Source organism: Cyclopterus lumpus, chromosome 9 (genome assembly GCF_009769545.1).
Source record: "Cyclopterus lumpus isolate fCycLum1 chromosome 9, fCycLum1.pri, whole genome shotgun sequence".
NCBI classification, from domain to species: domain Eukaryota; kingdom Metazoa; phylum Chordata; class Actinopteri; order Perciformes; family Cyclopteridae; genus Cyclopterus; species Cyclopterus lumpus.
The window spans coordinates 5,528,643-5,542,554 of NC_046974.1; the positions used below are offsets into that span (position 1 = coordinate 5,528,643).

Genomic DNA, 13,912 nt, shown 5'->3' on the forward strand with positions numbered 1-13,912 from the left:
GCGTGTTTAAAAAAAAAAAAAAATTGTACATAATAAACACCAAATGTATTGTTTTGCATCTTGTCCACAAATGCTTAACCAAAATAAAATGTTTTTAAAAAAATAAATAGATCTAGATAGCGTTGCGGAGTGCTGCATTTAAATAACAAGCGCTTATGTAAAAGTAAAAAAGGGACAATACTGACCCTTATAGCCTTTGCAAATCATTAAAGATGCATGGACTGAGTCATACGGATTCTGTTGCAACTTCAGTATTGGCAATCCAGGTCGTCTCTTGGATGTAAGGCAATACAATGCTGCCACCTGCTGTTTAACTGGAATACTTTAATAATAATAATCCTTTATTAGTCCCGCAGCGGGGAATTTTACAAATGTCACAAGAGCAATGCACTGTGTGTTTATTAATTAATACAATATTAGGAATGCATTTGGACCACACACCTTTTTTTTTAAAAAACATAAGGAACTACCTGGAACTATGGTCGAAAATAGAATATTTGAGGAGCATCATTAGGTTGAAAAAACACTTTTATTATTTGAGTATTTTCCTTTATTCTATTTATGAATTACTTTAGCTATTGAACCAATAAGCATTAGTTGAATTGTATAGGCAACTGAATATGATATATTCAAATATCACTGAATTCATCGTATTTGAATATTTTACGTAAATACTTTTCACAAATTCAGATTTTTCAAGCAATCAAATGTCCAAATTCCTCACTTCAATAAATCAAATACTGACCCCAAAACTCAAGTGTGGTCTTTAAAATCTGGTCGGTGAAATTCAGACAGAACCAGGGATAAAGCCGCTGAGGCTGAAGGGAATTGATCCAACATTTGTCCTACGCAGGTTATATATTTGTCAGTAATGTGATCCAAAGATCTTATCTGCCTAAAATACTCCGAGGTTGGAAAGTATCCTTTGTAGCCCGGATGTTTCAAATGAGACATTTTTCATTTTGGCGTGCACGTTGTCTGTGTCTGTTCATACAGTAGATGCTACCTCAGTTTCTTAAATGTCCCTGTGACATAATACAATAAAACAGAGACAGGTTCTGAAAGACCACATTAAGATGGACAATGCAACATATGCAAATGTTTGGTTTGGGACGAATAGTCCAAAACCCAAAGATACTTTGTGTAATTGTATTCTACCCTTTTACCTCTGGATTATAGGCTTCAGCTGCACCACTCTGCTACACACTCATGGGACACTCGCAATCCCTGGTTTAAGATGCCAGTGTCTCATCCATTAGGCCTCTGAGGGTCCATGTACATTGCCTCCTGAAAGTTGTTAATGGTAACCTTTTATTTATCTATGTAAAACGAAAGGCAAAAAAAATACCAGACAGTTTTCCAAAATGTGTTTACAGTCCCAAAAAACTGAATGTATATAATTTGCTATCGCTAAGAATACATTATATTATATTTGAAAAGCTCAATCTGTGGTCTTCAGGCTGTTACCACTGTGATGTTTGTATTGTTTGTTTTAATATAGAAACATATATATAGAAACCGAATGTAACCTATGTTGTTGTTGTTGCAATTATATGTTGCATAGGTTATATGTTACGGTTTTAGTCATATTTTTCTTTCTTTTTTTTTAAAGGCAATGTGCTAAAATAAATGCAGCCTACATTGTACAGCTCTTTTGGTGGTCAAAATGTCTCATGACTGATGGAGTTAATGGAAACACATGTTCAAGTGTGGAAAAACAGACAGGATGCAGGAAAATACATGGTGGCTTAATTGAAAAACGCTCGATTTTTACAAATGACCACCCAACAACTTTCCTCTGGTGTGGAAAAACTAAATCGATAGCGAGAAAACCGGGAGCCAAAACAAAGAGACCACCACAGCCCCTGATGTTCGGCAATATGCCTGATTAAATGTTTTACTGTATATTGTAATGCACATCAAAATAACGAGCGAATTATTTACAGGTATCTATTAACTCAATTTTCTAATTTCAAAAAATCTAATGATATATATGTTCATACACATTAAACGTTATTATTATATACATTGTATACAGGCATAAAGTAAGACAGCTTGTTAGTCGGGGGTCCTGCCAGTTGTAGGCGCTGTTCCAAGCAAGCTGCAAAACACAAATCGATTGTTAATTTTGTGTTTGTTTACATTTTCCAAGCGAACAAATGGCTTCGACTTTGTTATCGCCTATGGTGGATTATTACAACGACGAGGAAGAACTGGACAGCGTGGAAGACGACGACGACCGAAGTTTCAGGGGAAGAGACTCGGAAGAAGGTAACGTTTTAAAACGAATTGACCCAAAAAAAAAAAAAAAAAAGAAGCTCCCTGACAGTGGGGCTCCGTCTGCTTGTGGAACAGAAACGGAAGCGCGCGATTATTGAGTAAATGTAGTTAATTTTAACACCGCGTTTGAAGCGATCTCCAGATTTACGCTCAACTTTCGAGCAGTTTTTTTTCTTTTGCACTTCCGAAAATAAAACTCTGACTGCCTCCCCTTTTAAACTGGGCAGCTAACCGCCGTCACGCGCACTTAGCTCGCAAGCTACATAACAAGTTAGCTAGCCCGACGATCGACGAATCAAGTTCCTGGAAACGTCTCGGGAGCAGGTGGCGTAAACTAACGTCAGATAAACTTGCGTCTCCGCTGCGGATAGACAATTGAGACCCAACGGTTCACGATAATAATGCAAACAACGAAACTCGCATTTGTTTACAAGCTAACTAAAACGTTAGCTGGCGATTTATGAATACCAACGTTAAGCGCGCGGCAGCATCACTGCCGAGCTTTTTAACCACGTTGGCTTCACGTTATTGTGGAATACCAAATTATTTTTTCTCGTCGACGTTATCTTTAGGCACGTCGCAGTTTTTGATAACGTTAGCTTCGTGACGTTAGCTCCGAGCACTGACAGGTCGAGCTGTGTCCGCTGCCCCTCTTCACGCTGCTCGATGAGACGGGACGGGTAGCAGCGAGAGAGACGGGAGACACGACCAGAGGGGGAAGCCAGGCGATGACAGCACTGCAAGGTTAGCTAGCTAGCTCGTTTCGCCGACATCGACTTCCCGAGCCGTGTGTCCACCTCTCCTACTCCTCCTCCTCCTCCTCCTCCCGGTGCACGTCGACGGTTCCGTTGTGCTTAAAAAAAAAGGAAAAAAGAATCGCGTTAGTGATTTAACGGACGAGCTAACTTTAAGCTAGCACGTGAATGCTAACCGAAAATGAAAGCTGCTGTGTCAGCTTTAACCCGGCCGGGGGCCTTGTCCTTCTCTCTCGCTCTCTCTCGTGTGTATGTTTTAAAACAAATTAAAGGTACCGTCGTCTGACCGATGGTTAACAGGCGCTTTATAACAACTTGGCTCCCAAGTTGTGCCGCATCACGCGAGCACAAACATGCTAGCTTCGCCTTGAGAGAGCGAGGGTCGGTTGGTCTGACAGTACGAAGTTAGCCGGGGACCGTTTCTGGTTAATCCCACCATGCGGCAAAAAAATGCATGAAGTATATATTGATTTCGTCTGATTTACATTTATCAGCATTGGCTGTTGTCGAGCTAAACTTTTTCTTTCTTTCTTCTTCGTCTCCTGCTGTCGAGCCGAGAATAAATAATACACGATCATCCGTGGCAAGGTTTGGATTTTCCCCGGTGTCCTATTCTAATTCACCGGTTGGCACCATTACCGTACCGGTGCCACGCACGTCCTTTGACTGGCACAGATCTCCGCTGACTCTAATTAATTGCATTAAGGCTAAACAAAAAACGCATTAAGATCTCGTGGAACAGCGTGCATGCACCTTTAAAAAAAAAAAATCGTTTTTATAGTTTAGTTGAGAAGTGCTTTTTGAATATTGAGTCAATTCTTGTCCTGTCATGACCTTTTCCAGACACGGAAGATGCCAGTGAAACAGACCTTGCCAAGCACGACGAGGATGACTATGTTGAAATCAAAGAGCAGTAAGTGCTTCAATCATGGATCAGCTGTTTTACCTTTTCATTAAAAAAAAAATATATATATATATATATATATTTTTTTTTTCAAGGTGAGTGTTTTGAATGTTATGTGATATTCGCTCTGGTTTATGTCATTGCAGAATGTACCAAGACAAACTGGCCTCTCTGAAAAGACAGTTGCAGCAATTACAAGAAGGTAATCAATGTGATTTTATTTACATCTGAAGTGTGTCAGGAATTGACTGCTAACTCTTCATTTAGCTGGACGGGTTTTTAAGTGATCGTTGGGAATTCCCTTTTCATTAGGGTTTTCCTTTTAGTTACATTTTAACTGATTGCTAATGGTGGGTTGGCATTACATCAACAGGCCACGAATGCTATTTCAGCGATAGCTGCTGAAAAACTCTCGTCTGCTCTTCTTTGAATAGTCATGTCCGCCTGTTTCCTGATTCAAACAGTTTCTGTACAGTGAATGGCGGCGTAGATTTTGTGCTCTAGAAATATTGGAGACGTATTGCAAATAAACAACTCGTGTTGGAGTAACGTCTAACGTTACCGGCTGTCACCCAACAAGAAAAAGAAAAAAAAGTCACGATAAGACAAACGCCACAAAAGTTGTGATTCCATAGATCTTCGTGTTCGGTAAATAGCACGTGCTCTTTGCAGGTACGCTGCAGGAGTATCAGAAGAGGATGAAGAAGCTCGACCAGCAGTACAAAGAGAGACTCCGAAACGCCGGCAAGTATTTAGAGGCAGAACTCGCTTCACTTCTGGTGCGTTCAGCACGTTACCACCACTGTGGAGGGCCTGCTTTAATTTATTGGTTTAGTTTTTTTGCCAGTAGAGAACTTTGGTAATCAACTGTGTGGTAAATCACCAGCTGGGAGATGGGGAAATAGAAAAAAGGAGACTTTCTCAAATGCCAGCGCTTATGGATATACAAATACTAGAGTATGGCCATGGAAGTATGTTGCAAAAACTTTTTTTTATAAACTGTAGGGAACTTGTTTTAGTATTATTGCAGTACTCATGTACATACATTCTGGTATGACTGTAGTCTTGGCTTGGCCTTTTTTTGTTAACCTGCTTTCCTATCAAATTTAGAATTTATTGATTATTTTAAAGACTAACCTGAACCATCTGGTTTTAATAAATATTTGCATTGTCAACAGACAAAACCTATGGGTGGGGGGGGGGTTCAGTGTTGACATTGAGTGTGAGCTCCGACATGTCGATTTAACTTTCCAGTGTAAGGATAGAAATTGTATATTTTTGATTTGCAGAAAAGGGAAATCAATAAAGTAGCACGGTGTCTACCCAGACATCCTTATTTAGTAAACTTACAGATCAAATTAGTTGTTCCATCATTCTACTGTTTTCATTTTATTGGTTTCCATATTGTGTTGTTGACTCATCGGCTTCTTTGTGTGTGACAGAATTGTATGCACTCAGTCAATATTACTTTGTTTGTTCAAAGATATTTATTTATTTCCCTTCACAGATCTGTTTCTACAACTAGAAGTGAGTACATTTCTTCTTGCTGACTGACTGATACAGTTTCTATGGAATTAGCTTGTTATATTTTTATTTTGGCATTACAAGCTAAGCATCTCGCCCCCCCCCCCCCCTCCATCATTTCCTTGTCTCGTCCTCCTGCAGACGGAGCAGGTGGAGAGGAACTACATCAAGGAGAAGAAGGCGGCGGTGAAAGAGTTCGACGATAAAAAGGTTGAGCTGAAGGAAAACCTAATCGCAGAGTTGGAGGAGAAGAAGAAGATGATCGAGAATGAAAAATTAACTATGGAGCTGACGGGCGGTAAGAGATTATTAATCGGGGACTTGCTCAGCAGACGCGTGGAAGTGTGAGTTGTTCTCACTCCGCACATTTTAATGTTAAGTTGTCTGATTTGAAAACGGGACAGTTACAGTAGTTTATGATGTTGGTGTCGGCCCTTTTTTTAAGTTTCTGTTTAGGATGTTTGTTTTTCACGAACCTTTTGAGAATGTTGGACACAATTTGTACGTTTATCTCATTTTGTCGTCGTTTCCTCGCGCACAGACTCGATGGAGGTAAAACCGATCATGACTCGGAAGCTGAGGAGACGGCCCAACGATCCGGTCCCAATACCAGACAAACGGAGAAAACCTGCACCAGATATCCTTCGCATAAACTTGTATTTAGTTTGACAGAATATTCTCACGGTGCGTTTTGATTCCGAGGGGAGATATTTCTCCACTGCGTTGTGTTCAAAACCTTCCTTAACTCTTCACACCTCAGCTAAATTATTTGTTAACAGACGACCAGATAATGGAAGATTTAAGAACACTTAATAAGGTAAGTGTTGCTGAACGTCTCGATATTATGCATGTCCCCGCTGATTAGTATTTCTTTTCCAATCATGTCTTCTAAAAATGTTCACGCCCTCTCTTGCAGCTTAAATCACCAAAACGGCCAGGTATGTGAATGCTCACCTTTTTTTACACCGTTTAAATCCTCTTGAAATGCACAATGACATAAATAGTCATCACCTTTTCTGCTGAGTCTGAGGAGAAAAATCGATCACCACTCCCACTTCTGTTTCCTGAATATGAAGCTACAGCTGGTTAGCTTAGCTTAGCTTAGCACAAAGACTTGAAACGGCTGGATTGGCTTGGTCAAAACGTGAACGACGCCCCGGACCAATTCTTGGCTGTAACTTCCACCGCGACCAGCGGAGGCTTCAGGAAGTCTCCCGGCCGAGAATTAGGAAATCACATAATCCCCAATAACACAGTCGGCAGGAGGTTTTTATACTACTAACTCTTTCCAGGGCTTTCCGGATCTGTAAAACTTGCGTTGCCTCACAAAAGCACCACTTTAAATGTTCTGTTTATCAGAGATGTGCTCAGAATTACTTTGGAAATAAGTCATTTAGTCGAATACAGTCCTTTTTTTTTTTTTTCAATCAAACATCATATACATCGACTAATTGACCAAGAGGGGCGGCCCTACCTGGTTCCAGTCTCTATGCTAAGCTAAGCTAACCGGCTGCTGGTTGTAACTTCATGTGAACGGGGCTATCGATCTTCTCATCCCCTCGTCTCAGCAAGAAAGCGAATGAGCCTATTTTCTCCGAAATGTCCCGAAAGTGCTCCATGAAGCCATTAAACTATTTGTACTTGTGTTCTGCCCGGCAACGCTACCCAGGTGTTTCTCCCTCTCCGGTGTCCCCCTCGTCCCCAGAGCACGTCCCTTCCACTCCCATCGAGAGCCCCTCCCAGCGCTACGAGGCCCGCATCGAGGAGGGGAAGCTCTACTACGACAAAAGATGGTGAATATGTGGCGTCATTCTAAAAACTGACATCTCGCCCAACACACACACACACACACACACACACACACACAGCTCGTGCCGCCACTAGATGGCCACATTTCCATGTGTTTGACGTCTCTGGCTTTGGTCTTCAAAAAAAGACGTTACAACCACTTTGATGGCAGACTGTTTTTGCTCTAAGCCGCAGAAAGAGATATTTCTTCAGGAGCCACTGAATAAGCGCTGGTGCTTGAAGCCACAATAAAAAAATGTTTTTAAAAACACACATCCAGAAAAGGCTGGCTGCATTAGAATCCGCGCTACGCTCTGCTATGATGCCGAGATAAAGAGACTGAATCCTTGACCAGACGCCGCTCTGGTGACCTTTTTTTTTTTTTCCGCCTGACGCGCGTCGGACCACAAGGTCAACGCGAAGACGGGCATCAATAATAGCAGTCTGTCTTATTAGCCGCTGATACAGACGGAGGAAGAGGAGCGAGCTGTGAAGTATGCGCAATTTTCTTTTCAAGGCAAAGTCTCATTTATCCGCCCGGAAAGCCTTCGCGAAAGAGCCGCAGGGAGACACTCGCATCGTTATTCTTCAGCGGGGCCCTTAATGATCAAACGGTTGTCAGTCTCTTCCCCTGGGTTGCTCCTGTCCTCTTGACAGTTTAGAGCCATTAAACCCAAAAAAATGTTTTTGTTGTTTTGACTTTCCAGTCCCAATTATCTATTTAGTGCCATCTCAGGAGGAGGGCGGTGTATTCAGCTGGGTAGAATCATGTATAATGAACCGCTCTCCTGTCTCATGCCCGTACGTCATTTCTCACCTCGAGTGCCAAATTAATTCACTTTTATTGTTTGTGTTTGTTTTTATTTTTTATTTTTTTTATGCTGACAGGTACCACAAGAGCCAGGCCATCTATCTGGAGTCAAAGGACAACACAAAGATTAGCTGTGTCATCAGCTCAGTGGGGACCAACGAGGTGAGTTTTAGTTCTCTTTTGTCTCCTCTTGCACTTTGAACTGGGTTTTCTGCATTAAACACGATGCCCGGGGGAACTCTATATTGTCCTTTTTTTATTATCAATAAATCCCATGAATTTCCGTTAGCTAAGTGTTGTCTGTGTAGCAGAAGCTCGGCGCGTGTTACTCGTCTGTGGCCGTAGAGCTCCACAGTTGTCCAAACCCCATTTAAAAGACACAATAATGAGCCACACTGTTACACACTGAGTGACGTGTTCCTCCATCACCATGAACGTTCATTTTGAGTCCACATGCACCCTCACCAGAGCAACGAATGCGTCTTCATCCACGGCTGAAATTAGGAATGGCTCACTCCTGTTTTGAGTGGTATTTGTCGCCAATCTTAAACGAGGAATACTAATGTTGAAAACAAATGGTTTTGCCTCTGGCGGTCGCAGGGCTGTGATTGGCCCGTCCATTCATCTCATTTGTAGCTTTGATATGTCGGTTGGTTGGAAGGCCACAGATTAATGTGACCAGTGTTTGACCCTCGCTAAACACTGAGGGTGAAATGAGAGTCGTCTCTTAAATGTCTGATCCTTTTGTTCACCAGATTTGGGTGAGGAAGACGAGTGACAGTACAAAGATGAGGATCTACCTGGGACAGCTGCAGAGGGGAGCGTTTGTCATCCGACGACGGTCGGCTGCGTGAAAATATTAACACCCCCCCCCCCCCCCCCCCCCCTCTGTTCATTCATCCATCCATCCGCCCACTTTCTTCATCCTCCGGTTTCCCCCGATTTGCTGCATCTCACATGCGGCGTTGTGTTCTTCCTCGTCGTCACCCTCCATTACGCAAACATACACGTCTTCCGTGGCCAAGAATAACATCTCAACATCTCACCAGATTGGGTCTGTTCCCCCCCCCCCCCCCCCCCCAACATAAACCAAATGATAATCCAGTAGAAGTGGGATCTGACTGTCTCTCCGGCATTATTTGTCACTATGTGGCTCGTGTGTGAAGGCAGTCGGTGGTCATTAAAGAGCCAAATCTTTTCCACGGCGTTCTGTCCTCCTTTACCTTCAACCGCTAAGTTATTGTTTACTTCGACAGCCTCGCGTTGACCCACAGGAACTGTCTTTCACACTCGAGGGGAAATGAAGATGTTGTAGCTGCTGCAGGTTTTTGGATGATTGTCATAAATCACTCGTCAGTTTCCGTAAAAACCAGAAGTCACGTCATTTTTTTTAAACTGTGCCTCTTTTTTCTTTTTTTTTTGTCAACGGGGAAACTGCTGCTTGACACGTTTGTCCTAAAAAACATGTTTAAAAATCCTCCTGTATAAAAACCCTACTTTCTTCTTTTTTTAAAAAAATATTATTATTATTTGGAAAAAAGAAGTGTCATTTCTTTGCCATTTTGTGTGATCCCCTCCGTATGCGAACGATCTGAACGACTGTATTTGCAATGTGGAGCACCGAGTTGACTGTTGATTTGTACCGTTACATTTTATTAAAATGTTTTCTGCATTTTATTCTTTTGATGGGACGGTTCATTGCTGTGATATTTTCTTAAATACACAAAGTTTGCTGGCATTGAAATACTCATCGTAATCAATATTACTCACAGCGACTTTCTAGAGCTTTTCTTTTCACTGAAAACAGCTGCCTGGAAGTCCGTCAAAAACCCCCAAAACACCGAGCTGGAAACCCGGCGGCCTTTTGGAACATTGTTAATATATAAATATTGGTTCGTAGCTGCTTTAAATGAGCACGCTGGAGAGTATATTAATGTGTATTCAAAAACAATAACTCTTCCAGTGACGTGGACCCCCTGATTGTGAAACTGCAACATCTGCAGACGCTCGCGGGGAAACATTTGTGATCATATCTTGATCGTTATAATAATGGGGTGAAGAAACGCATTTGAATCGCTGTGTTTTTCCACCTCAGTGTTCATATCACTTATTTTTACACATCACTTTGAATTGCCAGCATGTAATCCACCCTCTCACACACACACACACACACACACACACACACACACACACACAACCTTCAGCACAGGTTCCCCCCCCCCCCTACTGGATTAGCCCTTATTTAAACAATCAGGTCCGTGTTACTGTCCAGGGGCCCATTTAGAGACTAATAGAAGTTATTTTTTGGTGTTATTTCATAATAGAATTTATATGAACTGCCGTTCATTAATTTCACTGGATAAACATAGTAACTTATTACATTATTATAGCCATGAATTAAATATCAATTAATTTTCAATTCAAACGTCCCCTTTTCTGGAATCAATAGATCATGAGAATATATATATATATATATATAAATAAATATATCACCATTAATTAGGGGGAATTAGGGCAGATGCTGATTGCTCCAGCTTTAACTGCTTCACTCAGATCACACACACTTGTAATCTTCACATTTAACCGAGTAGCAGCTCTCGTCCTCCACGCCACTCCCCTAGTGATCCATGTCTGGCTGGTTGGGATTGTATCAGTCTTGAGCTTCCCACTGCGGGTTCATACCACCAAAGGGGGGGGGGAGGGGGGGGGGCAGCTCTCTGGTGATGAATCAACCGTTTTCCTCGTGCACCACGTGAGTGTGTAAAACACCTGCTGACACTCAACATGTGTGAAGAATAAAAAAAAAAAAGGGCCGCTCTCCGGCTGTGGTTTTTGGGGGCGTGATGGGAAAGTCTCACTGGAGCCGTTATAGTCTTTGGTTGGTTATTGCTTGTGTGCATAAAAAAAAAAAAAAGAATTCACCCAAGGCATCAATAAAAAATACATTAAAAAAAAAGAGGTCCCCCCCCCCCCCCCCCCCCCTCTCCTCTCTATCTTCCACCAGCCCCCGAGTTCCAGCACCGAATTCCCTCTTTCATCCTTCTTTTCCCTTAAATTGAGCATTCGCTCCACTGCATGTTAGCACTCCGCTGCGTGGCCACCGGGCGCGAGCTGCATCTCGCTATCTGGTGGGGACCGAGTGGGATCCAGGCAGACTCCGATTAGCCTCTGGTGGTCCGGAGTGTGTGTGTGTGTGTGTGTGTGTGTGTGTGTGTGTCACTCTCCAGCAGGTCTGCACTGGGAGAGGAATTGATTTATAGTACAAGCTCCTCGTTTGACTCGTGATATTCGTTGTTTGTTTTGGGCAATATCGATCATTTGAAACATCCACGTGGTTAAAAAAAGTTATTTATACGCTATTTGTGTCTTGCTGCTCTTTTGGATGTTTTCTTTTGACACGAGAGCAAAAATAAAATAAAAGTGACGGTACATAAATCCGTCTCTGATGTGGGTTTACTGTATTTCAAATGATACGTTTGTTGGGCGGAAGCGTCTTTCGTCCGTTGCCTAGAAAAGGTTTTCAAATGCTCCCGAAAAAAAACAAAAAACAAGCAAAACTATTTGGAGAACAGCTTAACGCCAATTACCATGTTATTCAAGTGTGTTCTCGTAGTTTGAAGCGTGAATCCGGTCCATGAATCCTGTTAGAACTACCGATTGGAAGTAATGCGTTTTCCCACTTTAGAGGCAGGAAAAGTTACGTGTCTACAAATTAAACTTCTCTATGTGTGTGTGTGTGTGTGTGTGTGTGTGTTTTCTCTCAGCCCTCCTGCTAATTCCAAGAGAGTTGCCTAATGATGATGGTCTCCTTTAAACAACGTCTATGTTTAGCACTTGAAGCACGTCTCGCAGCCTTTTCCCCCCTCACAGGTTTTTTTTACGTGGCGCTGACTCAGCACGTTGTTTTTTGTTTTTTTTCTTTCCGAAGGCTCACAGTTCCCCCATGTTGTCAAAAGAAGACTCGTGTGAAATCTGGTGTTAATTTCACTATTTAAACACAAACACATGTGATCCATGTATAAAGATGACTCACTGTTGTACATTAAAACTACCTCGCGCCAGATTGCCTTGCTCATGGGCCTTTTTTTAATCCTCAGGTGCAGGAAATAATGTGTTTGTTGGATGAAAACTAATTAGGCCAGGTAAGCAATAAATATAATCTGAAATACAGACGAGGGTCAAGTGTTTGAGTATCAGGTGATGAAATCAGGACCCTGTGTGCGTTCATCATGGCAGTTTGATTAATTAATGCATATTCCCAAATTCCCCTCCCATAAAATTACATTAAATGACAATACAACAAGGTCAATTAGCACAGAGATCTCTACCAATACCAATAATATAAATGCGTATGTTAATGCTGGGTGTCTATTCTTACTAATTAGCACCTTTTGATAAAAAACACTTTTACTTTGAGTGAACGAGTGAAGTGTTTAATGAAGTATATCTACCTATATTTAATATGTTTACTCACAAGATCTGACCTCCAGTGGTGGAATTTAATGTAAATACATCTACACAAGATGTTGTTTGTGCGTTCTGTTTGATTGCTAACGTCGGCGCTAACGTCGCACAAACGTTCTCAAGTTACGAATCCTCTCGATTAACTCGTCCTTTTGATTGCGCAACGTTTTGTCGCCCTGTTGAATTATTCACGCCAAGACGCCGATGAATCCCATAAACTACAGCAAAATTATTTAGTTGTATCCAGTGAGCTACTTACTTACTTTCTGTCACCTTTCATGTTGCTCGCGGCTTATTCCCCTGATTTACACATTTCATATACTCTGCATGCTTTTTATGTTCTGTGGATTCGTAACTTGAGAACGTTTGTGCGACGTCGTTTGTGCGTTCTGTTTGATTGCTAACGTCGGCGCTAACGTCGTGACGCGCGCCGTTGTTTTCCAGCCTTCGCTCTGCAGCTTGAGAGCCACTGGAGACGACGAGGAGAGCGCTCGCCGCCAGGCGCTCCGGGACGACCTTGGCTTTCGTCGTCGCTTCAAGGTCACGCGCATCTTCGGAGAATCCTTTCGCTCGTTAAAGAATTCACGTTTCGACACCCCCGGACACCAATTTTTATTTAGATTTTTCTCATCGCGCGACGACGTCTTAAAAACGGAATTAAAGCCTGTTTGGGATTTTGCCTTTTTTTTTTTAAACAAAAGATCTAATAACCTCTCGGTTCTGAGCGACGACCTTCATGCGGACGTTGGCGTCCAGATAAGAGAAAGGAATCGAGTGAGCCATCTCGTGCTCGAGGCCCCAAAGGACTCAAAGCGTCGCTTTCCTCGGTAACCTCTCGAGAGGCGTCTCAGCTTTCTGCATATTTTATTCAGAGGCAGATAAAAGTGAAAGAGTGAAAAAAAGATATTCAGAATAGGTGTGACATGGGGCTCCATCGCCACAGGAAGATGCTGCCGACATACAATTTATATCTCCTATTAAATCGGACTGAAAACGAGACTTTTATTCTTATTTTGAGCTTCATCACATGTGGATATTAAGACGGGATTACTCCTCCTTTATTATATTTTATATTATATTGTTTTGCAGAGTTAGATGAGATAATATTATGCCAATATCCAGCTACCAGCTGTTAGCTTAGCTGAGCACAACAACCTGGAAAAGAGCTTTTTCTGGCTCTCTCCTCAAAGATAATGAAATTCACCTCCCAGCTTCCTCTAAAATTTACCAATTAACACATTCACATGTGGAAGTGTAAAAGCCCGGGTGGAGGAAAACTAGGCCATCTTGCAGGGAACGAGATGGGTATAAGTACTACGAGGGGGATTAGGGAAATGGGAAGCAGGGGAGTAAGTGGGTTGGAGAGGTCAGGTGATGGGAATGCTG

At 42.1% G+C, this 13,912-nt stretch overlaps 1 protein-coding gene across 3 annotated transcripts; it reads left to right on the forward strand.

Annotated features, from left to right (window-relative positions):
* Positions 1 to 2,069: 2,069 nt before the first annotated feature.
* On the forward strand, positions 2,070 to 9,739 carry suds3 (SDS3 homolog, SIN3A corepressor complex component). 3 transcript variants are annotated; one of them, XM_034542001.1, is made up of 12 exons: positions 2,070 to 2,271; positions 3,879 to 3,948; positions 4,086 to 4,141; positions 4,612 to 4,683; positions 5,447 to 5,466; positions 5,605 to 5,761; positions 6,005 to 6,100; positions 6,219 to 6,280; positions 6,380 to 6,401; positions 7,133 to 7,256; positions 8,140 to 8,224; positions 8,818 to 9,739. In XM_034542001.1, exons 1-12 carry the CDS (start codon positions 2,160 to 2,162, stop codon positions 8,914 to 8,916), a joined length of 975 nt encoding a protein of 324 aa, XP_034397892.1. In that variant the 5' UTR covers positions 2,070 to 2,159; the 3' UTR covers positions 8,917 to 9,739. The 3 variants fall into 3 exon arrangements, with proteins under 3 accessions (XP_034397892.1, XP_034397893.1, XP_034397894.1); XM_034542002.1 differs by lacking the exon at positions 2,070 to 2,271 and adding an exon at positions 2,323 to 3,024; XM_034542003.1 differs by lacking the exon at positions 2,070 to 2,271 and adding an exon at positions 2,325 to 2,378.
* Positions 9,740 to 13,912: the final 4,173 nt, after the last annotated feature.

Excerpts from the sequence above, each read along its gene's own strand:
- suds3 (XM_034542001.1), top strand. The coding sequence starts at position 2,160 with ATGGCTTCGACTTTGTTATCGCCTATGGTGGATTATTACAACGACGAG. Across the intron at positions 2,272-3,878 it reads GGGAAGAGACTCGGAAGAAG|ACACGGAAGATGCCAGTGAA; the intron begins GTAACGTTTTAA and ends GACCTTTTCCAG. Across the intron at positions 6,281-6,379 it reads ATTTAAGAACACTTAATAAG|CTTAAATCACCAAAACGGCC; the intron begins GTAAGTGTTGCT and ends CCTCTCTTGCAG.